The sequence below is a fragment of the Centroberyx affinis genome, unplaced genomic scaffold (genome assembly GCF_046629955.1).
Source record: "Centroberyx affinis isolate AG114_WGS23_722 - 3 ecotype Tasmania unplaced genomic scaffold, CSIRO-AGI_Caff_v1 ptg001520l_1, whole genome shotgun sequence".
Lineage (NCBI taxonomy): Eukaryota > Metazoa > Chordata > Actinopteri > Beryciformes > Berycidae > Centroberyx > Centroberyx affinis.
In genome coordinates this window covers 88,786-116,576 of record NW_027279982.1, presented here as the reverse complement: position 1 = coordinate 116,576, position 27,791 = coordinate 88,786, and the positions used below count along the sequence as shown (strand labels likewise).

The 27,791-nt window shown below is 42.0% G+C and overlaps 2 protein-coding genes across 7 annotated transcripts in view; both read right to left on the bottom strand.

Moving 5' to 3' along the window:
- Positions 1-6,440, bottom strand: part of rab40c (RAB40c, member RAS oncogene family) — a 31,508-nt gene extending 25,068 nt beyond the window's left edge. For both annotated transcript variants that reach the window (XM_071527307.1, XM_071527308.1), the window contains exon 1: positions 4,967-6,440. In XM_071527307.1, coding sequence (XP_071383408.1) covers positions 4,967-5,108 — 142 coding nt within the window. In that variant the 5' untranslated portion in view covers positions 5,109-6,440. The remainder of the gene's footprint in view (positions 1-4,966) is intronic.
- Positions 6,441-8,895: 2,455 nt separating this feature from the next.
- pigq (phosphatidylinositol glycan anchor biosynthesis, class Q) lies at positions 8,896-27,578 on the bottom strand. Of its 5 annotated transcripts, none has more exons than XM_071527310.1 (13): positions 27,354-27,578; positions 26,355-26,567; positions 25,593-25,772; positions 25,213-25,409; positions 23,468-23,599; positions 22,619-22,739; positions 21,958-22,084; positions 20,661-20,814; positions 15,674-15,785; positions 13,465-13,545; positions 12,473-12,587; positions 11,715-11,776; positions 8,896-11,409 (listed from the first exon to the last, which is right to left on the bottom strand). In XM_071527310.1, exons 1-13 carry the CDS (start codon positions 27,504-27,506, stop codon positions 11,257-11,259), a joined length of 1,800 nt encoding a protein of 599 aa, XP_071383411.1. In that variant the 5' UTR covers positions 27,507-27,578; the 3' UTR covers positions 8,896-11,256. The 5 variants fall into 5 exon arrangements, with proteins under 5 accessions (XP_071383411.1, XP_071383415.1, XP_071383412.1 ...); XM_071527314.1 differs by having other exon boundaries at positions 25,593-25,760; positions 26,370-26,567; XM_071527311.1 differs by having other exon boundaries at positions 25,593-25,793; positions 26,379-26,567.
- Between the last annotated feature and the right edge of the window lie 213 nt (positions 27,579-27,791).

The following is a 27,791-nucleotide window of genomic DNA, read 5'->3' as shown; positions in this document are numbered from 1 at the left end:
AACAGGCCAGTATTCAAAAACTGGTCTTCTACAAAACTCTTCTGGCCTTCCAAATGTTTACAGAGTGATAACATGGTCTTTTTGGTTCATTGTGTTGCACTTTAACTACAGTTGCAGAGTAGGATTACCAGATAACCTGTTTAAATAAGTCATATTAACAAACACAATGGTGACACAAGATCTAAGAAGCCAATGCCTAATTGGCACATTTATAAATAATAAATGTCCAACAGCATCACAGCAAAAAAACAACATTATAATCTGAATATTATATATCTGTAACAAGCAGAAATTGGCATTCAAGTATGACATAATCTATACATAAATAAGACAAGCCCAGCCAATTAAAAAAAAGAGGCACAGTGGGTGTTTTTTGTCCATATTATGCAGCTCTAGTCATAACCTACATAAATAAATCAACAAATCAACAAATCAACTGCGGTCGTCACAGATAACTAACCAAACTAGGCTGACTGGCTTTGCTTTGAAAATACCAAACTAAAGATCAATGATGCACATAAGCATTGATCACTGAGGAGGAAATGAGACAGAGCGGCCTCTCCAATTGGCCGCCAGAAATCAGGCAGGGAGCCAATCGCATAGCCTGAGGGCAGCTCTGTCCAATCAAAATCTGCTCTTTCTCCCCGATTTGCTCCTCCTGAAATATTTAGCTTCCTCACAAGCATTCCCCTTCCCTCCCTGCTACTTTCTCTCTACTGGAGGGATGGAAATCAATAGCAGCGCTTCTGTCTGCACAAACTTCCCTGATGAAGCGCATTCAGCCGTGCTCCACTCTGCCCTCCATATTTAATGAAGCCGTTTGAAGGCTTTTGATCTTGCTAGCATCAATTAGGACGGCTTCCTGTTTTAAAGACTTCTCAGAAGCTGGCCCGGGTGACGTTTTGGCAAAGAGCTCGTCTTTACAAGGCCGGCCGGTTCTCCGTGGGCTTGGTGTTAAGAATCATGGGGACGATTTACCTGAGGTGACGTCCACTGGTCCTTAGACCTAATGCATCTGCACCGACTGAAGACAAACTGCCTGTCAACTGCCTCAATGTGTGGTTTTCAGGTGTTTAAGTGCATTTTACACAGCTATCATGGCACAGTTTAGAACAGCATAAAAACAGCACAGGCAAGCTAGAAATAAAAGAGGGAAATAAAGAGGTAAATAAAGGGAAAGAAAGGCTGATGAAAAGAGGGTCTCTAGATGAGTTCTGAGTGATAAATATGCAAACCGTACATTCGCACTGCGAGCAACACGATCAACTGGAGGCCCACTCATTTCCTACAGGGCGGAGACCAGGGAAACTGTGGAAAATGTGTTGGCAGTTGGCAGAGACTGAACTTTCATCGACTGTCAACAGCCAATCAGATTGCTGCACATCCTTGTTTCCCTACCAATGTGATCATCAACAATACCATGGTTCTGCCTGGTAAGTGCAAAATGGATGAGAAGTTGATTACAGTCATTCAAAACTTTCCACTTCTGTACAACTTTTATTTGAAAGACTAGAGGAATGAAGGTCTCAAAAACGAGGCTTGGAGAATACTTGCATCCATCGTTGGGGTCGGGTGGTAAGTGCTCTGAAGTCATTTTAATGAAAACTGTCTGTTCATTTTCGATGAATCCTAGATAATTAGGCCTCACTAGCTAGCTACGTTAACTCATCAAACCGATGTAATGATATGAAAGGTAATACCAAAGCAGCAAGAACTCTACGATTTTACTGTTCAAAACTGTGTAGTAGTGATGTTACGTCTGACACCGAAGCTCCGAAGCGTGATTCAAACTCTGAAGTACTTTCCAGTGAACCACAGCTTCGGAGCTTGCTTTGTTACGGAAAATGTCACGTGAATGATGACGTTCGAAGCAGCGACCGCTTCATTCCCGCAGTGAATCACATGACTGCTTCGATTTGCCGAGTACCGGGTTTGTCAGATTTGAAACGTATTGGCGGCTTTCCCTTTACAATGAACTGTAAGAATGAACAAATCATGGGTGGTAGTATTAGTATAGCGCCGTCATTGTGGACAGTCAAATAGATTGCGTTTATTTCTGTATCATGATGGAGCTGGAAAGAAAGAGCTGCCGTTCCCCAGTGTGGGAATATTTTGAATTTATCCTAATATGGTTGTCATATTACACAAATACCTTTGCCTAAATAACACTTTCACTTGATTTCTGTTTGAAACAGATATATAAATGCCCAACCAAATCAATGTGCTTGTGCAGCACATTCCATATAATAGCAAAATACAGGCTATTTCAAAACGTATCACTGAATTACCTCTGCCCAAGTGCCCAATGACAGTCTGTCCTTAAGCACTTTCTCCCTATTCTTCCACTTTATCAGGAAGTTGTTGTCTTTATTTATCCCTTTTGTTCTTCTGTCCTTGCATTTATTGTGAAAAAATATTCACTCTCACGCTCAATATTTTATTATCAAGTTTGAACCACTGAAAAACACAAATTCATGCACACACATTTTCACGTATGTGGAACTGAACCCGGGTCTACCGGGCAAAAGCTTACTCTATTCGCTATACAGACAAGCAGCTGTAAAGCAGTTAGTATTCGTCTGGTTTACTGTGCTACACTCTGTTCACCAGTAGAGGCGATATGTCTCATCTCATATGAAGCTTAGAGTACTGAACCCATTTTCGACCCAGTGTGTCGGAAAACTGCAATGCTTCAGAAAGCTTCTCTGCGCCATCACTACTGTGTAGCTGCAGGCCCTACATGGATGCAAACAGTGCTCTGACCCTGTCCACAATTAGTCAGAATAGACAGAACCATCAACCAAGTTGTTTGCAGTGTGAACACAAGGAACTCTACTGCTACATCTCAAAATGTTGTAACGAAGAAGAACTCTCTCTCTAAATCAGCCTCAATTTCTGCAGTGAAACAGTCTGGCCTCCTACTGGGAGAGCAGGAGAGTCCCTTACATCTACAAACACACATGAACTTCACACTGCTGCCAAATGCCGACAGGCATCGCCACCCTTTGGCAGAATCTATTAGATTAGCACTGGCAAAAACGGGTCATGCTACTAACTGATGTATTTTTCATTAACAGTTGCTGTCATTCTGAAAGGGGGAGATGGAGATTTTCTTCATCTCAATAATGAAATGGATGCTTGGGGAATCATCTCTGGTGAGGACTGTGCTGCAAGCAAACATCTTCTCCTATGTAGATTTGCACATTTTACCTTTGGGGCAGAAGTAAGCAAGCAGCTGATACTCCAAGTCCAGTCACTGTAAGTGGAGAACTGGCTCTAATTAGGCTGCATGGATGTGATGGACGTACTTCCCTTCTCCCTGCTGTCCTCCCCCTCTTCTCTTCCTTCACAAACTCATACCAGCCTGGCTAGCACTGTCAGAGAGTGACCCCAAGACCCAAGATGCTGCTCAGCTCCCTCTGCTGCAGGATTCATACAATATATCTATTAGCATAGAGGGAGTAACCTTGCACTGTGAAGGCATTACTTATTCTCTATTCCTCTCCTCTGCCCTATCCTCTCTTTATCCTCGTTTTCTAGGGCTTCCCTTTGATGGGGTTGGGGGTGGGTGTGTGTGTGTGTGTGTGTGTGTGTGTGTGTGTGTAGCAGCTTTTTTTGAAGCCACGGACCACCAGCTTACTGCAGCAGCAAGGCAGTGATCAGATACAGGCTGTCAGCTCCAGAGCAACAGCAGTGAGAGAGCCAGGAGATCTGAGCTCCTACACCCAGGGAGGGCTCATCTGACCGGGCAGGACTCCGTCAACCTTCCCCTCCTGACACGGACCCTCCAGCACCCACACAGTATTTCACCCCATGTTAGATCGAGCCCCGTGGGACTTGGCAAATTGGCTGGCAAACACCATGCTATCCTATACACAGTATGCCCTTGCAGCTAAAAACTGATGATGCTGCTCCTAAATGTACCTGCTCTAAAGTGAGGAATGCAGATTAATTAATAGCTTTGATCTAATTTAATCTGCTTCAGTAATGTTCACATCAAACCCAGAGAAAATTCCTGAAAGGTTTTCATTCAGTAATGAGCAGCAGAAGAACAGCCATAGTTGAGCAGCCTCCACTCAGCCCATATGCATGCATACACAAGCAGTAAACCCTTACAAACCAGAATATAATGGATCTGCTGTTATTACCCACGCCGCCTAGTCATGGACATGTAGATTTACGCGCTGTGTGTGTGTTTTGTGTGCATCACAAGGCCCATACTGATATTTTTGTACCGAAGTTGCCATTTCAAGCTGTTGATATTTTGTGCCGCTGTTGAATATCTTGCAACTGGACCATTTTCATGCCAAAAAATTACAAGTATTTAATGTTTCCCCCAGAAATCCATTCAGGATGGAAAAGCATCTGAAACAGCATTTACACCATCATAGGACACTAAAACTCTCCAGTGAAAGCCAGACTAATGAAATTATTTAAGGTTGGTCAGCAGCTCCTTAAGGCAGGTTTCACGGCAGGTTTTACAGACTGACACCTCTGAAGCTGTTGAGTAAAAAAAAAGGAGGAACCGCCATCGTATTGGAGGTGGATGATGTTGACTGGACGATATCTGACGTTTAATAAAAGGCCAATATCAGCCCTATATTTTGATCTAAATCTAGTCCCTTGTTATTGGACTGTGAGGTCATGAAAACCAGGGTTTGGCTAGTGAAATTGTCCACTCACTCAACCATCATTCACATACATTCTAGCATGTCTCATACTTCCATGTGAGCGGTGTGTGTGTGTGTGTGAGCGTGAGTGTATGTGAGTGTGTTGTCAGAGTCAGGCAGTGAAGAGAGTTCATTGTGTATTCTCCAGTCCACATACTGAAATGCACAGCCAGCATGTTTAGGACTTTGTGATGAGCAAGCATGACACAACACAGCACAACACAACACAAGGAGCTCGTCACAGAGGGCAAAACTAAACCAACAGGTCCAGATAAGCTCAGACAAGTGTGACTCACCGCTACTGTAAGCGTACGGGGACTCAGCGGAGCCGTCCTGCAGGCTGTCCAGGATCTCTCCTTTGCCCACATCGCTGTCTCCCACCAGCAGGAACTTGAGCAAGTAGTCATAGCTTTTCACCGGGCTGCCCTGGCTGCCCATCGCACCTCACATCTGAACCCACAAGCAATGGGGAAAACAAATGGAGGCTGGGGATGGGTGCCCACTTCCCCGTGGACGCAAAAACACAAAGATGGGTAGCCAACTCCCTGTGTTATCCTGTCCCGCTTGATCCAAAACAAAGAGCTTGTTATGTCATGAACTTGCAGAATAGGGGTCCACCGGCCTGTGTCCTTGTTTTGCCTTAATAATGCTGCGCCACTTTCAAAGTGTTCCCACCTTTGTGTGAAAAACAGATAAGCTAAAGGTTAAAAAAAGACTGTTGCCAAACCAAACAGTCTCACAAGAATGTGCAGGGTCAATGCCAAAAATGGGATGCTGAAAAGCAAAACATCCACACAGCCAAAGAAAAAAGATAAAAATAATGGTCTGGTTACAGGTGGTGCTCAGTGGAAAAACACGACCTTTACCTAAAGTAAACAGTTGGTATTGTCTTTCCAACTGATAACTGACAGCTTAAAAGGTATAACCACAATTTGAGATCCCTCTTCCTGTGTGAAACAAGAAACCGCTACTGACAGGATAAGATCTATTACAAGTTAAATCCACTGACATTTAAAAATATGCTCGGTAGCCCAAGCTGTATCAACAGACGGGATGACTCTTGCGGGCTTGGTGGCAAGAGTCTGTCTGGGGGAGAAAACATGCTTAATGCCTAGAATTTATATTTAGCTAATTTGCAATGATCATCTTTCAAAATGAATAACCAGATAACCCCGCTGAGTTAAATCACCTAACTAGCAAGCGACTGCCAAACCTGAAGGGTCCGAGTAGCTCAAAGGTCTTTCCTCTTGTCCACATAAGAGAAGCTGTTGGCTAGCAGTGGAACAACAAGCTAGCCCTGCCGGAGAGCTCGCCAGCTAGCTTAGCATCGGTTAGTTAGCCCACTGCACTCGCTATTACTGCTGGTGCTAGCAACGCAGTCAACTGACAAGTATTATGACTATTATTTAAAGACACCGTCACTGGCATGTCGCGCTACACAAAGCAGCATTGCGTTACTCTCTATGAGCTGACTTCTCGGTTAATAAAACTGTTAGTATTCCACAGCGAGCTAACAGCTAACGCAGTAGCTTAACTTCAAGCGACGTCTAATTTCAGGCCCCCTTGTCTTTCTTTAGTCCGGACAACAAAGATTCCCTAACTTCACGGCGTTATATCCCCGTTACGGACAGAAGTTGTTGGCTGAAATCTCCCGTGGATTCAAAAGGCTGACGCGTTAAGTCCAGTCCAAGTCTTTGTAAGTGTACTGGGCAATCTCAGTCCGTGATCTTTCCATTTTTCTCCATTATGTTCAATCATAATCGCAGTAACCGCCGCACTACAACAACACTGCTGCTGACAGATCGACACACTGCGCTGTCTGCTCTCCGTGTTCCCGCCCCCCGCTCCAAGCCCCGCCTCTCCACTCGTCTGATTGGACAGCAATTCCACGGTGACACACGATAGGCCGCGAGTAACGCCCTTCAAAATGTGCTGTCAACAACACTTCCAGATGGTGGTGAGATGTGGGCAACAAAGATGGTTCAGTTCTGAATGAAAACACACACACACAGTGCAGCGGCAAAATAAATCCTTCAAATGAGAACAATATAGTATCTGATTAAAATATAGGTTATGTCAGCGGTTCTCAAAGTGAGGTCCGAGGACCCTCAGAGGGCCTTAAGCAAATGAGGATTAGTTTCACTAGAATTTAAGTAACTAGAAATGATCCCAGTGAGAGAATGGAAAAGAATGACTATTGTAATCAGATGTTTCACTCTCACCAGTTTACAGTGTAGACAGTTCTACAACTCAATACTAAATCAATAACAGTCTTCCTATATGTGTCCCTGGGACTAAATCTTATCTAAAGGGGGTCTGTGGCCCTGATGTGAGACTATCTGAGGGTCCGTGACCTGAAAATGTTTGAAAACTGCTGAGTTATGTGAGGAACAATACCTTAATGTGAATGTACAGTAGGCTGAGTGTGTGTGTGTGTGAGCTATCTGTGTCAAACATCATGACTCACCTCCCATTAGCTTTGCCAGAACATTCTCCGGAGGATAAACACCTACACACACGCATAATGAATGAACGACGCAGAACGGTCTTTGGCAGCAACTGCTTGAATGAGCTAATAAAAGCTAATGTATGTTCAGTGAAACACATTGAGAGTGATGACAGATGAGCCGAAAAGAGACAGTTTGATACTGAACAGGCCTGTTGTGGAGAGTTGTACAGCAGACGGTTGGCACCAAGCCAGTAACTCCAGCATAATGCACAGTCTGTCAAATGGGGTGGAAACAGATTTGAATGTGGCTTCACATCACACACACATCAGTGATGTAGCGGTAAATAAATAGGTGGATATCGTCTTGGCTGTTGGTGGATGTTGTCTTGTATCTGTCTTTGTCTGCATTGTCAGCATCTACAATAAACAAAATAAATAAATCAAAAGGTGGATAAACTATGACCTCATAAGGCAAATACCCACCAAATTTAAACTAAAATCACTTCATATAGCTGACCTCAGTTTGTCAGCACTATGTATGATATATACTATGAATATACCATATGTCATAAAGAATTATATCGGCCTAAAAATATGGTAAGCCCTACATACAGACCAAGTTACCCGATTTATCTCGCCAAGAACTCAAAAAAGCTCAAAGAGGACATCGCCTATAGATCAAGCGCACCCTGTGTTTATTTCCAAGTATTAAAAAATGTATGTTACTTCTACTACTGCACCCTGGTCCTGGTCAAAGGGATAGTTTGAAGATAGGAGCCATTTTAATAAAGAGTAGGAGAGCTGATCTGAGACAAGCAAGCATGTTAAAGGCTCTGAATTGTGTTCGTTCTCCCTCAGCAGACTGCAGCTGCAGCTTCATTCAAACCCTTTGGTCTAAATAAAGAAAACCTGAAGGACAAGTGGAGAAACCTTTTCCCCACCATGTGACCAAGTGTCTGGTGAGGTATTGTATACTTGTGGTCAGAGGTGGGGGCTCGAGTCACATGACTTGGGACTCAAGTCAGACTCGAGTCACAATTTTACTGTGAGACCTGACTTGATACTTGAAGAGAAGACTTGAGACTTTGACTTGCACTCTACACTGGACTTGGTAATCTACATTTAGAGTTGGGACTTGACTTGAGACTTGACTTGAGACTTGTGCCTCAAGACGTGAGACTGACTTGGGACTCGAGCAAAGTTGACTTGGTCACACCTCTGCTTGCGGTACATTTAATATTTGTGGGAGATATCTCAGATGCATTGTCATCTGAGATACATTTGAATACTTATTGTAACACATGATCATGTTTTAACAAATACTATTATTATATAATGGAGGGACTTTCATTTTGTAACAAAAAAAAGAGCTGGATAAAAATGAGTGAATATATATTGTGAACATAAGAGATAAATCCTGGGATTACTCCATTGATAATAGGTGACCAGGTTTGTGCCGAGAGTGATTTTATGGTTGCACATTATCTCGTTTCTGTGAGTAAATTCTGTCTGAAACTCTGTTAATGGAGCAGCTTCGGGTTTGGTTTCTTGTTGACATTACAGATTAGATTTAAATTAGATTATTTTGGTTCTCTGGTGTCTCGCTTTAGGTGAATGCGGTTCCTGTTGTAACTGTTTAAGATCATCATCATGAATAAATTCTGTTTCAGGTTGGACTTCTCCTCTGATGCTGAATTGCAATTTATGAACTGATGAGCCTCATTTGACAAGAAGAGATATCAGAGTGTTAAATATCAATGAATTTTATTAAAGGGCAACGGAACATTTCCAGCTTTTCGGGTTCAATAGATGATAAGAAAAAAACAATTTAAAAAATCCCCCCCAAAATTTCCCCAGTTTCCCCATTAAAGAGGAACTAAACCCCAAACCAGCAGGAGATGTCACCTGGCGCCAAAGCTCAGCCAATAGCAGATGGCTATTTCAGTAGCATGCTTTTTACCGTTAGACATCTGGCTTTACACAGATTTGGTTTGGGGTTCACTTGCTCTTTAAAAATCACTTCATCTAAATTGGCACCAAAGAGGACAAAACACAGAGTGAAAGTAACACAACAGCAATCATTCACCTTAACATAGGCGGGTCCAGGTCGCCTATCGTTATAATGAACTCGAGGATAACTTGGAATGACTTGAAACACGATTAGGCACATGACTCAGAAAACTGGCATGGGATTGGACAAATTGACATGGGTGAGCTGACACTGAGCAGAATCAAAGAGTCGTGGCTTTGTTTCAGAACATATAGTGGGACAGCATGACCATGGATCAACAGTGGATTCCTACTACAAACAGGAACAGGACACACAACTTAGACTGGGTTCTCCATCCAGTCATTTACATTCTATACATCCAATTTCTCTGTTGAGGGACAATCAGTGGGAACAAACAAGCTTTCACAAAATACGTCATGTGACACAAGAAAAAAATATACCTAAAACTAAAATACAAATAATTTTTTTAATCTTAACTTTAATTTTCTAAAGATTATATAAAAACGTAACATTTGAAAACAATCAATTTTTCCAGTTAGCGTCATTTAGAACTAGTCTAAAGTTAATACTATAATAATTAAATATAAAATCAACATGAGTAAGACTACCTATGGTCAGTGCAGTTAATGCATAAATACCTGATTTCAAAGTGGACTTCTGTCCCTTAGTACGCGGACACAAGCTTTAAAGGAACAGTTCACCCCAAAATGGAAATACTGTCACTGACTACTCACCCCCATGTCAGCTGAAACTGTGACCACCAAATACCAGAGGTTGGGACTCGAGTCACATGACTTGGACTCAAGTCACAACTTCAATTGCTTGAGACTTGACTTGATGCATGAAGAGAAGACTTGAGACTTGACTTGACTTGTACTCTGATGACTTGAAAAGGTTTCGACTTGAGATCTTCTGCATGTGTAAATGACTTAGATTGAAAGTGATGAGATTTGTTCCAGCAGACGACTGAATTTAAATTCTGTTTTCTGAATTTGTATGGAATGATTGAATTTATTGAAGTTGAAACTGATTATAGAAATCAAACTCATGATGCTCTTACCAAGTTTTTATCCTATTAAAACCATATTGCATTGAAAAGTCCTAGATATTTAGTTTTCTTTAAGATATTAAATTGATACTGGACTCTTGATTTGTTCTGACCTGACTTGGTAATCTATATTTAGACTTGGGACTTGATTTGAGACTTGCGCCTCAAGACTTGAGACTGACTTGGGACTCGAGCAAAGTTGACTTTCGGTCACACCTCTGCCAAACACACAGTGAGTTAGCCACTACAGCTCCATCTCAGCCTTCTCCAAACCAATTGAAGTGAATGGGGTTTTTCTGGTTGTTTAAAATTCAAAAAGGGCATAAAATTACCATCAAATTCCTCTAAACAGCAGCATAATCCAAGTGTTTTATCGCCGAACGATTGCACCGAGTCCCAAAGCGCACCGCTCCCAACCTCCTCTGCTGGCTCGCCAGTTGCAAACACAATCAGAACTTCAGAATGGAGTTTCTACTGACATGAGGTGAGTTGATATTGACAGAATTTTCATTTTGTGGTGAACTGTTCCTTTAAGAATCCCTCTGAGGCGTAACTTCATCTCCAAATCTTATCCGCTGATTTGAAACGCTTACAAAGTCAACTCATTCTCTCTCTCTCTCTCTCTCTCTCTCGCTCTCTCTCTCTCTCACTCTCCATGTCCTATGGGAAAGACAGTAGATGTGAGCTTCCCGCTTATGAAAATACTGTTCACCTCTACTTTCAGGTGGTCAATACTACTTGGGAACTCGGGGTTTGGCAATGAACCCTGATTTGTCTGACTTCCTGAATTCTCATGTCACCAACCAGGAAATACCTGCAGCCAATAAAACCAACAAAATGAATTATTTCCATCACAAGTTGTTACTTTGAACCGTCAAGTCGTTCTGATGTTATTCCCATATGACATGAACTCTTTGTACTCGTTTCCCCCTTTGATTTTCCATTTCTTCTTTCCCTGCATCTGTCCGTTTCCCTCTCTTTTTATTATTCTGTCTCTTCCCTTTCCTCAGTCCCCTGAACACTCACTCACTCTCTCTTACACTCTCACTCTCTCTCTCATATTGCTGGCCTGTGTCTCTCAGTCAATCTTGGAGGTTTTGTGTCTCCAGGGGTAAATCAGCTCCCCAACAAACAGCTTCTTGACCAGCGCGGCCCACGAGTCTTTGGGGTAGCAGCTGTAAGTCGGGGTGCGGTAGGTCTGAACCACCGTGCTGCACTTCAGAGGGTTAATCTGTGGAGGAGGAGGGAGAGGTGGTGAGTGTGTGAACGTGTGTGTGTGACTGTGTGTGTGTGTGTGTGTGTGTGTGTGTGTGTGTGTGTGTGTGTGTGTGTCAGGGACATGATGAGAACAACACAAAAAGAGCTTGAAGTAACATAAAAATGGGTAGAAAAGCAGGCAGAAATGAAGTAAGAGTGTTTCATCCAGAAACCCGAAATCCTTTAAAAACCTGAAATGTTCAGTGGTTTGTGTATTAGACTAATATATCATCCATCCCAAGTGTGTGTGCTAAACAGAGAGAAAGTGTCACTTCTTACCTCCATCAGCAGATGAAGGGCCGTCCCAGGCTCCTCACACAGCACCCTGAACTTCACCCCCTCTGCAGGAAGCATGACACACACACACACACATTACAGGATGAGTCAATGCTCATACCAAAGCTGATCTTTCATCCTTTCATCCATCCATCCTACCAGCTCTTCCCTCTTGCCTCTCATTCAGAAACACTTCCTTTCTGCAGATTTCCAAAGCCAATGTAAGGCCAATTTAAAAGCCAAAATAAAGAAGCAAAGCTGGAAAACCAGCATATTTCTGACTGAACATAGCTGATAAAAGTTTTAAAATTATACATGTACAGAATAAGAAAAAAGACACCAGGAAATGAATTGTTAATGGACACGAAGTCCAACTGTGTTTAAAAGCAGATAGGATGCAGACTGTACTACTAACTAGGCTTGGGCCGATATTCGATAACGTGGAATACTGCGATATTTTGTGAATAGTGTGATATTTAAAATATTATGGAGTATATGTATATATTTTAAAGAGTTAAAGTAGTTCCAAGTTTTTGCTCATTAATATGCAGATTTTTTTTAATATGCAGATTTTTATGCAGCAAGGTGCTCCAAAATCTAATCAGATCATCTACTCCACAGAGGGGTTTCTATCAGTTTCTATCATGTATTGTTCTGGAGTTACTGTGTTCACAAGGATGTTTCTACACACACACACACACACACACACACACACACACACACACACACAGACAGACGTCGATGCATAATGAAGTGTATACCTGCCAGTCTGTAGGGCCGGCAGATGCGGAGGCCCATGGCGAACAGCGGGAAGGAGTTGATGAAATCCACGCTGAGGTGGAGAATGCCTTGGAACAGCACCACCACCAGCCGCAACTGGACAACACAGGGACACACAGGGGTGAAAAACAAACCTATCCTACTGATATTATCTAGATTAGAATTAAACTGATATATCGGGCGGGCATTGACCTTTATTAAAACTTGGATCTGGTCCAGTCAGTTGTGGTCCACCTCTGATATGATGGATATGATGCAGCTTGATTGATTACATATTTATTGTAGAATTGATCAATACTACACTGGATGTCTATGGGAAGACCTTAACCTGAATTGATTCTAATGAGGTGTTTCAACACAGGTATGTATGAATATGATTGTTATTATTATTGTTATTAGGAGTAATAGTAGTTGTATTATCCTGGTTTTCAGTGAGTTTTAGTTTCAAAGAGTTTTAGTGTCCCATAGTCTATTTCAGAGGCTTTTCCACCCTGACAAGAATACAATTCTAGGGGAAACACTGAATACTTGCCATTAAAAAAAAATTGGCATGGAAATGGTCAAATTTAAAGATACTGAATACTGGCATAAAATATTGGCTATCAGCAGCTTCAATAAAAAACAAAGAAACCAAAAAAAGGTATCAGTTATCAGCCTTCAAAAACCCATATCGGTCAAACCCTAATCGATATCCAGGGATTACTACGGGGTGCACTTGATTTATTCTGCTTAGTGCACAGAATTGCCAGAATGTAAACTATAAATAAATAAATAGATACATTTCTCTGCCCAACAATACGCATGGTCACATGTTTGTATTGCGATATGTTGAATTTCGATATATCGTCCCATCCCTAAATAATAGTCTGGTAATCACAGAAGTGACAGGTGGAGCAGAGAAATATACAAGTGACAGTGGAGATTTTCTAGCATGTGGCTGGTGTTGGTTTCTCCACCTGATGGATGCTCTTACCAGAGTGAAGACCAGGTAGTAGAGCGCTGTGGTGGGCAGCAGGAACAGCAGGATGGTGAACAGCAGCGTTCCTATGAAGAGCTGAAACACCAGACAACACACTGCCAGTCAATCCCTATGAATTCTCAATAGAATGTAACACCACTGATACTACTGTTATTATTCCTAGTCAAACAAATTAAAACTAAGTCAGTATCAGTATTGTCTGTATCATGGTTAGAGACAACTGCAGCAACACGTTTTATCAAAACGACAAAGGGTTTGGAGCAGAAATTATGTTATATGTCATTAGTTACTTATTTTATACTTAGGCCTTTTTATTTACTATTTTTGACTAATGGCTATTGCTACCTATTGAAGAAACAGAAAATAAACACAACATGGCTCCCATATCCAAGTGCTTAGCTACTCCGACAGTCAACCAAATGTACAATCCAGAAAATACACAAAAATCCAAAATCCAAAACACATTCTCACTGTCTCAACTACAACTACTGCTAGGAACAGGAATGCGAGAGTCCAGTCCCAAGGAGTTTCTCTTCGTAGCACTACCCATGATTCCTTGCAAACATCAAGAGCATGGAATAAAAAAAACTCTCCTCTTTATTTTAATGCAAAAATCAGATATGAGCCAGTCAGTGTCGTCCACCTCTGATACGATGGCAATCATGCAGTTAGTCTGATTACATATTTACTGTAGAGTAGACTGCACTGGTTGCCTATGGGAAACCTTTAACCTGAATTGATTCTATTGCACACATTCCACACAGCAGAAATATTAAACTGACAGAGTGAGAAGTAGGGCTGTTCAATTCCAGAAATTTTTGGAATCGACTCCTATTCTGAAACCAAGTATTGGGAATCGATGGAGTTTCCAAGAGTCGATTTCAGACAAAATATCGCCACAATACGGATGTGTGTGTGGTGTAGAATTTGCCATTTTCAACCATCAGTGACAGTGTCTAATACCTGGTCTAATCTCTCCCTCTCCCGCTCTCTCACTCTGTTGCCGGGCAAACTTGAGCCACCTGTATACTTCAGAATCAGAATCGGCAGAGAGGAATTTGTCTCTGGCATTCACTCGTATGCAAAAAAAAAGTAGATTCCTCTCTTTGTTGCGAGGAATCTACATTTTCTGTACTGTGTGGAATCGACTCCACAGCTTTTGAGTCGGCTCTTGATTCCCAAATGCCTGGGATCGAATCCGATTCTTTTTGGAGTCGACTCCCGGCCCTAGTGAGACGTCACCTGTCACGGCACAGGCAGCAGGTTCCTGCTCTGCTGGTGTTTTGCCTCAGGCGGCTAACAGATCTCTCTAGTCTGGCACGTTGTTTAGCAAATCTCTGGCAAACTGTTGCCTCACGACTACACCTGCCACCTTGCCGCTGCATGTCTGGACATGTCTGTACCTGGATCAGCTCATTGTGCTCTTGTGGTTTTTACTCACTAGCCGATTATCAAAGAAGGCCAAGTCGATGCTTGTGTCCTTATGGAGAAAGTTCTTCCCAAGTCGTCTTGAGGAGAACGATCTTCTCATGAAAGTGAACAGAGACGCTTCCTTACAGCTTGAGATGGACTGTGTGCTTGATGTAGCGTGTTTGATTAATTAAGACACACAGCTGCTCATTTTCCTAGCTATTTCAAATGGCTCTGTAAACTACAACACTGCTTGGATGTGATGCGTCCTTCTCCTAATGAATCTTGGGGTTTTCAATTCATTCTCGCCAGTCAAGTCTCCATCCAATGTTTCCTCAGCTGGAAAGTAAACTTCCTGGATCTTTATCCGTCCACCATCGTTTCCTTCTGTTGTTTTGGAATCGTGCTTCAGCATTTAGATATTATGTAAAACGAGCCATGGAGGACACAAGAACACACGCTGATAAAGAGACACTGAGTCAGCGTACTATCAGACCAAGCAGGTGTACCACTAGCATGGGTTTCAATGGAGAGTTTTAGTGTCCCATGGTCTACATGTTGTTTCAGAGGCTTTTCCACCCTGACAAGAATGGGGGGGAAGAACTGAATACATGTAATTTTATGGAAATGTTTGGCATGAAAATGGTCAAATTTAACAATCCAAATATATCTGTATCGATCTTCAAAAACCCATATCGGTCAAACCCTAGGGAAAAGTCCTAAGAGGCATGTCTGTTGTTTCTGGCTGACGTGTGTGTGTGTGTGTGTGTGTGTGTGTGTGTGTGTGCGTTACCTGGTCCAGGTCGTAGGAGCAGGAGTCCACCCTCTGCCTCAGAACGTTCCACTTCTTCCCTCTGAAGAGCCTCCAGAGGGACGACAGCCCATAGATCTTCAGACAGTACAGCCTGATGGAGAGAGACGCAGAGATTTACCAATTTACCAGCTTCAGGATAGATGTAAACGGAAAGATGAGATTGCACTTTATTGATCCCCTGGGGGGAAATTCAGGGAAAGAAGGAAGAGAGGGAAGAGGAAAAGGGGAAGAGGCCGAAGAAGTGGGAAAACACCAAGAGAGGGAAGGATGATTGAAAAGGGATAAACAAAGCAAAGGCAACAAAGAAACAACTCAGTCTCCGATTCGGACCAAAGAAAACACACTATAGATTTGAAAACGTCCTTAGTGTCCCATGGTCTAGATGCTTTTCCACCCTGACAATACGATACAATTCACTGATAAGGAGGTAATAAGCTAATTTGGGAAAACGTACAACTTGTGCTTATAGTGCGTCTTCTCAAACTTAAGAGAATGGTGACAGCAGAGAGAGACTCAATATTATAATAGTACCTACCGTGAGATATTTTTAGGCACAGGCATGCAGATTTAATAAGTCACTCTGAAACAGGTTCTTGAACACACATGAATTCACACAAATGCAGACAGAAAGAGCAGCACACACACACACACACACACACACACACACACACACACACACACACGCCCATATTCCAAAGAGCTGTTCGAGCATAAATATGTAACAGGGAGAGTGGGTAATATTTCATTATGTACCATGGGCGAGGGAGCTAAGCTATCTTTAGAGCAACTACATAATTTAGTCAATCCTCTCTCCAACATCCAGGACTATTATCAGAGCCAGCTTCACAGTGTTTAGGCTTACAGAGAAGTCTAAATGCATTACGCACCCTGTTCAATGGAACCGACTGAAAAGAAAACCAAAACAAGATGCATGTAGCAGCATTATCAACCCGTGGAAATGTTTGTATTTCTATTTTGGAAGCACGTAAACTGCACACGTCAACAGTTCACGAGATGTAAACTCCTCCATGGTTTGTAAACTCCCTTATTGTCAGGAATATTTATGGAAATAATCAACACACTGAGGCAGCTCATTATACCGTCTGGACCAGCTGAACATAGATAGCTTGCACACCAACCTTGGGTTCTCCCAGTAACACATCTAACTCACCGTGCTTTTAAATACAAGAGGTTCCTATTGGCTGTTCCACAGTCTAGATTAAAAACAAAAGGTTCATATTGGCTGTTCCAAAGTCTAGATAGGTTCCTATTGGCTGTTCCAAGGTCTAGATTAAAAAACAGAAGTTCCTATTGGCTGCTCCAAAGTCTAGTCTAAAAACAAGAGTTTCCAATTGGCTGTTCGAAAATCTAGATTAAAACAAGAGGTTCAGATTGGCTGTTTGAAGGTCCAGATTAAAAACAAGAGGTTCCTATTGGCTGTTCGAAGGTCCAGATTAAAAACAAGAGGTTCCTATTGGCTGTTCGATGGTCCAGATTAAAACAAGAGGTTCCTATTGGCTGTTCGATGGTCCAGATTAAAACAAGAGGTTCCTATTGGCTGTTCGATGGTCCATATTAAAACAAGAGGCTCCTATTGGCTGTTCGATGGTCCAGATTAAAACAAGAGGTTCCTATTGGCTGTTCGATGGTCCATATTAAAACAAGAGGCTCCTATTGGCTGTTCCACAGTCTAGATTAAAACAAGAGGTGTTCAGTTCTTTGTCATCAGCGCTCCTGGACTTTGGATCGACCTGCCTGAGGGGTTCAGGCTGCTAAATCTGTATCATCTGTTAAATCATTTATTAAAACCCATTTTATAGACTTGCTTTAATGTAATGATCTTTACTTGTTTTTCACCTCACCTGTATGGTTTTCTTATGTGTTCCTTTCCTTGCTTTTATTTTTCTTGCTTTGCTTTCATTGTTTTTGCTCTTTATTTTTATCATTTTTTAACGCCACTGTAAATCACTTTGCTGTGTTTTGAAAAGTGCAATATATAAAATAATAGTAATATTAATAATAGTAATATCATTTTTTCCACCTGAGACCCCAAAGAGCCCAGAAAGCGCTAAAGTGTCTGGTGAACTTTCTCTGGATAAAACAGTTAAAAAGACCAGAAGAGCAAGTGTGTTCAGGAAGCCTTCCCTGGATTAACACAGATAAACAGAAGAGCATCAGGCCCGTCACTTCAGACAGACTAGAATAAACAATCAAAGCACTAAACTATTTTTCCACAGCCATCTGACCCAGTTATGGAACAGTGAAGTAAATGGAGGCTGATGCAGGTGATCTGTACGTTGTTCTACCTACAGGCCTGATAATAACTGTGTGCTGTAATCTAATGCCTTCTACTCTGTGGTGAAAACACACAACAAGGCTACTTATTATATGGATGTCTTACGCATTTGAATCACAATGGCTGCAGTGCTGGAAATTACTGGTGTTTATTTTTTGCCTCATTCCTTAAATCACACCTCTATTTTCTATCACTCTCCATTTCCCAATACATGGAAACACTGTATATTTTAGGGTGAAAATTGATGGACATAGTTTGAAACTATTCATCATATAACTACTTACTTTTCATTCTTGTATTTCTACTTAACCCCGTTTGCTCTATTCTTCTTTATATTCAATTTTTTTGCTGTGTCTATTACTGTGTGCTGCTGCGTTGTCCCAGTCTCCCCACAGGGATCATTAAAGTTTCATCTTATCTTAAATGTCAGTTCCTGTTCAGGTCAGAGGTTTAGAGATGCTGTGTTCAGTGACACCTCCGGGGACTGGGAAGTTTCTGAGTTTAGCAGATGGCCGAACTGGGAACTGGCTACATCAGTTATTTTGAGTTAAAGTCCCCATGAAATATACTCCCATTACTTTTACTTAATGGAAATCAGAGTATCTTTAACGGTGACATCATGCTGCACCAGGAGGCGTAAATAAAAACTCCAACCAATAAAAACATCACAGATTTTTGAAAAGTCCCGCCCCTCCCATCAAATAAAACTCTCCCTGACTGATATTCCATTGGTTTAGACTTTTGAATGATCCCTCCCTGCGTTACGTGCCGCCCCAACATCCTGTTTCAAGTCTACAACTTATCCGGAAACCCGCTGCCAGTTGTCAAAGTTATTGCCCGAAAGTAATAACACCAGCATTGATAAAAATGGCTCCCTGTCAGTTTGGATTTTGACTTCATATTGATGAAGATACTGTATGTGTCAACAGGATATTAGAATATCATACTGAACAAAGTCTAGAAGCAGTGGAATTGAATGCGACTGAATTACTGACAGCTGAACTGAACTGAAAAATGATCTAAGTGGGTGAGAAATAAGATTCAGTAACACTGATATTTTCCTTTAACATCTGTCTTGGTAGAAAACAAAGACTGTGTATTTTTCTGGCCCAAATGAGGCCATCGTCCTGGTCATTAAAAAAATAACACCATACAAATGTATTTCTTTCAGACAGAGAAAATGAAATCAGTTGTAAAAACCTTTTAAATGATATTCAGAAAGGTTAAACTTAGATGCTAAAATAGGAGCGAATGATGAACTCTGTAAATAGTTAAATAAAGTGTCTTCAAAAGAGCAGTTGAGGAAGCAAACAGTTGGGACAGACTGCCCCCTGGAGGTAAGACATGGTAATAAAAACTAACATCTCTTAACCACAGAAAGTGCCCAGCAGCAGCCTTTACAGACTGTTCAAGCCTTTTCCCATCCAGACCATGTGCTGTGAACTTAATATCACGATCTGTAAGTCTTTCCTCAGGTGTGTGGTCAGGACAAGACAAAATGAAACAACCCAAATACACCGGGCACACAAATTCTGAAAAACAAACTTGGAAAATGACATCCATGATTCATTTTATCTAGTTAGATGAAGCCATTTCAAACTATCAAACACATCCAACCCAGATCTTAATGTACCTCTATATAGTGCTGATGTATAAAGACTACATTAGTATGGCTTTCAATGGAGAGTTTTAGGGCGCGTTCACACCAAGCATGTTTGGAGCAGTTTATTTGAACTCTGCGTTTCCTCCTTTAGTTCGATTTGTTTGCCAGGTCAGAATAATGTCATTCAAACTCGGTAGGCACCAAATAACGGCCTTGAAATGCGAGTCTCAGTCCTCTAACAAGAGAACTGCAATGCGGTTTGTTAGAAGTGAGAGCGTATTCTGCACCAACTGCTGGAAACGACCCCAAAACACAAGGGATTATGGGTAGAAGGAGGCAGATGTTGACATCTGATAGCCAGCAGCTCCTCATGCATGGAAAGCCTCGCAGAACAAAATGAAGTCTGGACTGATGCTCATATTCAGCTGTTTCTCCATGTGTTCTTAGCTGGTAGGAACGCCACAGAAGATAAATTACAGCACAGATCTCAGAAGAGATCATGCCCAGCTAAAGTCACCGGGACGGGAATCAGATTAGTTTTGACTCCCCCAAAATCTGCAACCTGCTGGGTTGACAGGCTCCCAGAACACAGCAACCAGGACTGGAGATGGGACAGGGCCGAGGGTTAGAGGTGGAGTCCCATCCCTTCACTCCCACCGCTACACTTAGGGCTGCAAACTAACGGTTATTTTCTCTATCGATTAATCTACTGATTATATTTTCAATTAATCGATTAATCATTTAGTCTATAAGGCAAATGCCTGACCAGCAGCTAAAATAACCCAAGTATTCATAATGATATGAAACGAAGAAAAGCAGCAAATCTTAGCATTTGTGAAGCTGTAACCAGAAAATGTTTGGTATTTTTACTTGATACATGACTAAAACGATTAATCGATTATGAAAATAATAGTCGATTAATTTTCTAACTGACTAATCAATGAATCGACTAATCGTTTCAGCAGTAGCTACATTATTGTAAGGGAGACACAAGCCAGGGAAAAGCTCCGGTTCTTTGTTTCTGGTGGTGGGAACACTGTACATGGTGTGAGGTGCCGAGGCCTCACCTGGCTCCGTAGACGTAGAAGCAGTAGATGTGGAAGGTGAGCAGGGCCACCATGTCAGACAGCAGGGAGAGGGCAAAGGTCAGGCCCAGGCAGGCGGACAGGCCTCCGTACCACAGGATCCGCTCGATGAAGGGAGACATCAGGTGGATGTAGCCTGGAGAACGGGACAGTGTGTGTCAAGAGGGGGAATGAGTTTGAGAAGGCAGATGCCGAGATCAATATTTCTGTACTGAAGAACTAAATGGTTTCGGACCAAAATACATTTCTGATCTCCTTCAGTGTTACGAAGCCGCCAGACCCCTCAGGTCTTCAGGTGCTGGTCTGCTTACTGTTCCCAGAGTCAGAACAAAGCATGGAGGAGCAGCTTTTAGTTTGTATGCTCCTCATGCCTGGAACAAACTTCCAGAACATCTGAGGTCTGCCTCCACTTTACAATCTTTTAAATCAGGGCTTAAAACTTTTTAAGAAATTTAGGGCAACACTCATCTGCACTGGAATATTCATTCTTTTATCTTTTATATTTTCTTTTTTATCTTTTTAAATGTGATTTTAATGCACTTTCACTTTCTACACCTATGTCTTTATTTTTCTTTTATTTATGTAAAGCACTTTGAATTGCCGATGTGTATGAAATGTGCTATATTAATACTGTAAACTTGCCTTGCCAAACAGACTATAAGTTAGAAAACACCCTTTGTGTTCCATGACGGTCTAAATCAGGGCTCCTACACTCCTACGCTCCTCTCAATTTCAAAATCCCATACTTTTTCCAGACTTGAATTTTTCAGTCATCTTGCTCCTACTGACTACGCCATTTCTACACCATGAAGATGACTCTTCATACAAAACAATATGTGTGATGATGGGAGACTAAAACCACAGAAGATGTGTAGCTGTATGTATACTGGGAGAGTACAACATTATTTTTCCATAGTTTTCCTAGGTTTTTGCGCAATTTATAAACTTTCCAAGACCTGGAAATTTCCAAATTCTTTTTCCATACATACATCTTTCCAGACCTGTGCAGGAACCTGCTGAATGCTGATTCAGCGGCTTTTCCACCCTGACAAGAATACAATTCTGGGGGAAACACTGAATACATGGAATGTTTTTATCATTTTCTGGGCATGAAAATGGTCAAATTTAAAGATATTGAACATTCAGTTGGCAGCTTCAATCCAAAAATATTGGTATTGGACTTCAAAAAAAGATAGATATGTTATGCTGTATGTGTTTTGATAGGGTTTAGACGGGTTGAGTGTGTGTGTGTGTGTGTGTGTGTGTGTGTGTCTCTCACTGATCCAGAGGTGGATGTGGTAGAGGAAGAAGCGGCCCAGGACCTGGTCCAGAGCCCGGTTCATCTTCAGCCCTGCCGGAGCTCCCATCAGCCACTGCAGCAGCTCCTCCAGCTCTTTAGCCACATGCTGCGGAAAAACCACATGAGACAAGGTCAGGACCAGCAGTGGAAAAAGTCCTCAAATCCTTTACTTAAGGAAAAGTAGCAATAGAAATATAGCAATGGAAAATACTTTATTAAAAGTAAAAGTTCTGCATTCAAAGGTTTATCTAAGTAAAAGTAGACGTATTAGCCACCGTAATGGCCTCCAAATTATATATGTTAAGAGTAATAAATAAAATTGACTTGATTCTTGTTGTCAAATTAATTCCTAAACCTTAACTTCTCGCAAAGATCATTAAATTCACGGGACACCAGCCATATGTAAATCTTTCAAGAATAAATCCATCGCATTTCTGCTGAGTTTATAGATATAAACTCTGAATCTGAGGGTTTCAACTGACATCTGAACCTATGATACTTCAATACTTCAATTTACAGAGATGAAAAAGACGGTGTTTTATTTCTGTCTATGTGACGTTTGGGTACAATTTGAAAAAGATGGTAGAATGTGCTTGTGTGTATACTTAATTGTCACACACACACACACACACACACTTACATCAGCAGCAGGCACCAGTGTATTGGCTAGAACAGTGATGCGGTTCTCTCTGTAGAGCCAGGAGATGAGCAGCAGGCCGAGCGCCACATCCACCATGAAGGACACCAGGATGTTGGCTTTCCTGTCAGACGGAGAGACAGACAGAGGGGAAAAGAACAAATAGAGGAGCACTGATAACGAGTCTACTATCAATAGTATCTGTACCAGCGCTAATCCATCTGCCAAATACTTAAGAAAGACTTAAAAATTAATGAAAGATTTGGTACAATATAAAACTTTTCTAGCTTTCCTGACGTGAAAATGCTGAAATGTTGCTGTTTGTGAAGTTCATAAGCAGAGCAGCTATTGTTTAGAAGAGGAACCTTGGTTATGCAGCTACTGTAAATACCATTCTGTTTTATTAGGCCAAACCTACTGTTCTTTATCTGTTAATATGTTCTGAATAAGATGTTTTTATCTGTTAACCTATTCTGTATTAGCTGTTTCTGAGAGTCTGTCAATAAACTTTTTCACCAGTGTAAATAAATAAGCCTCTACATCCTCTAAGATACGTCATGGAGCCTATTTTGCATTTTATTATAATCACTTATCTTGTTTTTTATTTGATTGAGGATTGTTATTCAGTGCTTAGTTTGATCAAATAAATAAACACAACTGATGCACTTGTTCCTGAGATGGTTTTATAATACATAAATACATATCTATAATACATATAATCCATAGTTCAACTACATATAGCTGCAAAAACAGTCATGCAGGAGGTTGTCTCTAGTGCAATGTAGGAATAATGTGTAGAGACAAAGTCCAGACCGGTCCTCAGTGCTTCTAGCTCGGTGGTCCCACACTCACCTCATGAAGTGTGTGTGTGTGGCGGCTGGTTTCGGTGAGCTGAGTGTCTTCATGTGTTCGGTCCTGTAGCTGAGCTGGACGCAGGTCGACAGCTTGCTGGACAGGAAACGCACCGGGTAAACACTGAGGATCCTGGGACACACGATCACAGGAGGAGACAAGAGAGCAGATGATACTGTTTGATGAGAAGAAGGAAGATTACTGGCTTACAGTGTCAGGACTTAGGTCAGACTGATGCATGGGTCCAATTTTGACTTCTTAAAGATCAGATATGGGTCAGTCAGTGTCGTCCACCTCTGATATGATGGGCATGATGCAGTTTGATGACAATTGTCGAATTGAGAGTTTTACTGTCCCATCGTGGTGTAAATGCTGCTTCTGAGGCTTTTCCTTCCTGGCAAGAACAGAATGATCGAACAAGCTTATGAATTAAACCAGCGGTTCTCAACCTGGGGGTCGGGAACCCCCAGTGGGTCGCAAGATAATTTTGGGGGGGTCGCGGGGTGATTTATGGAATAGGAAAAAAACATATTTCTACTATACAAATGTTTTATCATGTCAATTTTTTCTGATTTTTCCTTAATTTTTTGCTTTTTTTCTTGTAAAATACTGAATTGTTTTTAGCCTCTGTGCCTCCTCTGATAATGAATCAAATGAAACAACCTGAAAAGGGAAAATCATTCGTTGGTTTAACCTCTATATGCTTGTGACCGGGATTGCGAGTAGACATCACTTTGTTTTAAGGGGTCATGAGCCAAAAAGGTTGAGAACCACTGAATTAAACGATCAAACTGACCGATGTGCGGCCTCGTCTTAAACTGCACCGGCGGGAGTTTTTAGTAAAATCGTTATTTTAAATTCAACACAAGGGGGCGCTAAGTAACTGTGATGAAACAGACCAGGCTCACAGGTCTACAGCCTGGCCAACACAGAGCAACATGCAAAATGAAGCGGGAGAAACGCAGTCCAGTGTGGGACCATTTCACCTGAAAAGATGATAATGTTCACTGCAAGCTTTGCCACACAGCTGAAGTACAACACAAGTACAACAACAGTGATGTGCCACCTAAAAAGCCGGCTGATGTGTTTTTGACGCTATATTTGTTGTTGTGCTGTGTTGGTATTTGACATTGTGCCATTGATGATGCTACTGTCACTATGTTGTTGTTGTTTATGACAGTGGTTCTCAACGTGGGATCCGGGGACCACCAGGGGTCCTTAAGGAGGTTCCAGGGGGGCCCCAGCAAATTGATGAATTGTTAAACTTCACCATTATAGCATTTACAAGAAGTTAACACAATTACAGAATGTAGAAGAATGACTGTTTTGATCATAGTTTCACTGTTATCTCTTTGCCTACAATACAGATAGTCATGGAATTCTGGACATAATCATATCTAACAATAAAAATATTCTCAGATTTGGGTCCGAGAGACAAATAGGGGTCCATGGCCCTAATGTGTACTAACTTAGGGGTCCTTGATATGAAAAAGGTTGAGAATCACTGGTTTATGATGCTGCTATGTTGCATTCATACTGTGAAACTACAGCAGAGTCCAAGACAAAATTCCCTGAGGGGGACAATTAAAGTATATTTTATCTTATCTTATCTTATCCAACTCTGTTAGGAAAACGTGAGGAACGAAGGGTGTGTTGCATTTTCTATGTCATGAGCTACATTTTGTTTGTTTTTAAAAGATGAATGGATTAGTTGTTCATTATTTCCGAGGTGTCTTCCCCCTCACCGTATGCTACAGATCCAGGCCCACACAGAGAGCAGCCAGCTGACCAGCAGGCAGAGCGGGACGGAGGCTTGTTTGAGCAGCTCCACCACGATGCTGGCCTCGCGCCCCTCCGACTGCCAGTGGGTCGACTTCAGCGGCCCGTCGTCGTACCGGTCCAGGAAGAACAGAGGCTCGCTGTGGGCCACCGTCTGGAACACCTGGACCGGGGGAGAGGCGAGCGGATCAGGGGTTATCATGACATGAGGCTACAGTTAAACCCAAAACACCACAGAAGAAACGAAGCGAGCTTCTTTTTAGATAGAAAAACAGAAGAAAAAACACTGTGCATGCCACAGTTAAGTCTGTATATGATTGTGGAGACAGTCTTCGTCTTCCTCTACCTGTCTCAGCTCGGACGGGGGGTCGGCCGCGGCGTCAGGAACTCCGTTCTCTTCGGGGTGAAGCTGTGACAGCATCGCCTTCCTCTGCTCGTAGTGGACGAAGATCACCTTCTCCTCCTCCTCCTCCTCCTCCTCTTTCTCACCTCCACCCTCCTCACCCTCCTTCTTCTTCACTTCTTTCTGAACTGCTTTCCCATCTGGCAGTGACACAAAAACGCATCATCAACTCAATACCTTCTTCTTCACTAAAAAGAGAAGTCAACAGTCCATCTTCCTTGTTTTTTCTTAATGATTCATCTCAGATAATAAACAGCATAATTAAACATGAGACAAAGGAGAGAAATGGAGAAGTGGTGGCAGCACTGGTTGTGGTGCAGCTGGTGGTAACACTACTGTGTATAAAAACCATACAAAGAGGAACCAGGAAAACACATTAGTCTCCTCTAGGGTTCGACCGATACCGGTTTTTGAATTCTGCAACCGTTATTTTTGGATTGAAACTGTGATTTTGTGCCAATATTCAATATCTAGTATCTAGTAACGAACACCCAAACCCACCTAAAGCCTAACATGTAATGGTAAAAAGGCTTTACACAGATTTGGGTTTGAGTTTTAAATTTGACCAGTTTCATACCAAAATATTTTTAAAAATGATAAGTATTCAGTGTTTCTCCCAGAATGTTATTCTTGTCCGGCCCTACACTCCCCCACCTGAAAACCTCATTACCATAAACCCAACTAGTCAAAGAAGAACATTTGAGCTGCTCTCCCCAGTGCCAGCGCCTTACTCTGGTCCCGGTTGAGGACTTGGCAGGTGAAGCCCGTCTTGCCGATCTGGCGGCTGATCTGGAGCCAGCGTCCCTGGGGGAAGATGGTGCTGAGGTCCCTGAGGAAGCTCTCCATGCCCTCCTGGCCCTCTTTGGGTAAACTCCACGATCCCAGCACCGACAGCTCCACCCGGCTCTGGGCCTGCATCTGGGTCAGGGGAGGGGAGGGTGAGAGGGGGGGGGTGAGACAGATCCGTTGAAACAGGCTGCGAGTTGAGGTCCAACTAACTAAAGTACTGCAGTGTTTTTGAAATGAAACATTTGATATGTTGTAGGAATACATGCACAAGAATGCACAGCTACATAGACAGACACTGACACTAGGGTTCGACCAATATGGGTTTTTGAAGGCCATTACCAATATTGATATTTTTAGATTGCTGATATTTTGTGCCGATATTCAATATATTAAAATTCAAACATTTTCATGCCAGAAATTAAAAAACAAAAAAAAAAGTATCTTGTGTCTCTGCCAGAATTGTATTCTTGTCAGGCTGGAAAAGCCTTGAAAACACACCATGGTGACTAAAACTCTCCATAATAATAATAATATTAATAAAAAGAAGAAGAAAAAAAAGAAGAAGAAAGAAAAAAGAAGAAGAAGAAGAAGTAGAAAAAGAAAAAGAAAAAGAAGGAAAAGAAGAAAGAAAAAAAAGACGAAGAAGAAGACATATTCATGTATGCCTGTGTGGAATCTGATTGATGCTGCATTATAATCAGTTTAGGTCACGGGGACACCCTGTGTTTGAATACACAAAAATATGTAATCATATACTGTATATATTTTCAGAGGTGGACCACACTGATCGACTGATATCCAATTTTTAATAAAAGACCAATTTCGGCCAGATATATTGGTAAACCCCTGTATCAGTGGAACCCTGGTCCAGACACACAGAGAGGACAGCACCTCTCCTGTCTGTGCTCCACCGACCTGCTGGATGTACTGCTTGACCTGTCCGGGGATGAAGGGGTAGTGGATGACGGCCAGCACCACGGCCGAGTCGTGGCCGGCGATCCAGCGGCCCACCAGCAGCCCGCTGTCTGCCCGGTTACAGCACTGAGGGAAGAAGATCTTCAGCACCATGACTGCTGCTGCTTCTGCTGCGGCTCCAGACACTCTGTGGTCTGAGAAGGAAAACGGCCAGGCGAGGTGACTTCTTCCTCTGCAGGGAGAAGGACAGATGCCTCTCAGTTCTCAACAATTTATTCCAGATTTATGACCCTGCAGGAACAGCTCCGCTACTGCCAGTAAGTCCGTTCTGTCTTGTATGGAGAGTTAGTCACGCCAAACACGATTCAAAAATCAGGTAATTTAATGTATCGGCAAATGTACATACCTCGTACAACAGCTCTTAAGACCTTTTACGCA

Excerpts from the sequence above, each read along its gene's own strand:
- pigq (XM_071527310.1), bottom strand. The coding sequence starts at position 27,506 with ATGGTGCTGAAGATCTTCTTCCCTCAGTGCTGTAACCGGGCAGACAGC. Across the intron at positions 26,568-27,353 it reads TCAAGCAGTACATCCAGCAG|ATGCAGGCCCAGAGCCGGGT; the intron begins GTCGGTGGAGCA and ends CCCCTGACCCAG. Across the intron at positions 11,777-12,472 it reads CCGGCCCTACAGACTGGCAG|AGGGGGTGAAGTTCAGGGTG; the intron begins GTATACACTTCA and ends TGCTTCCTGCAG.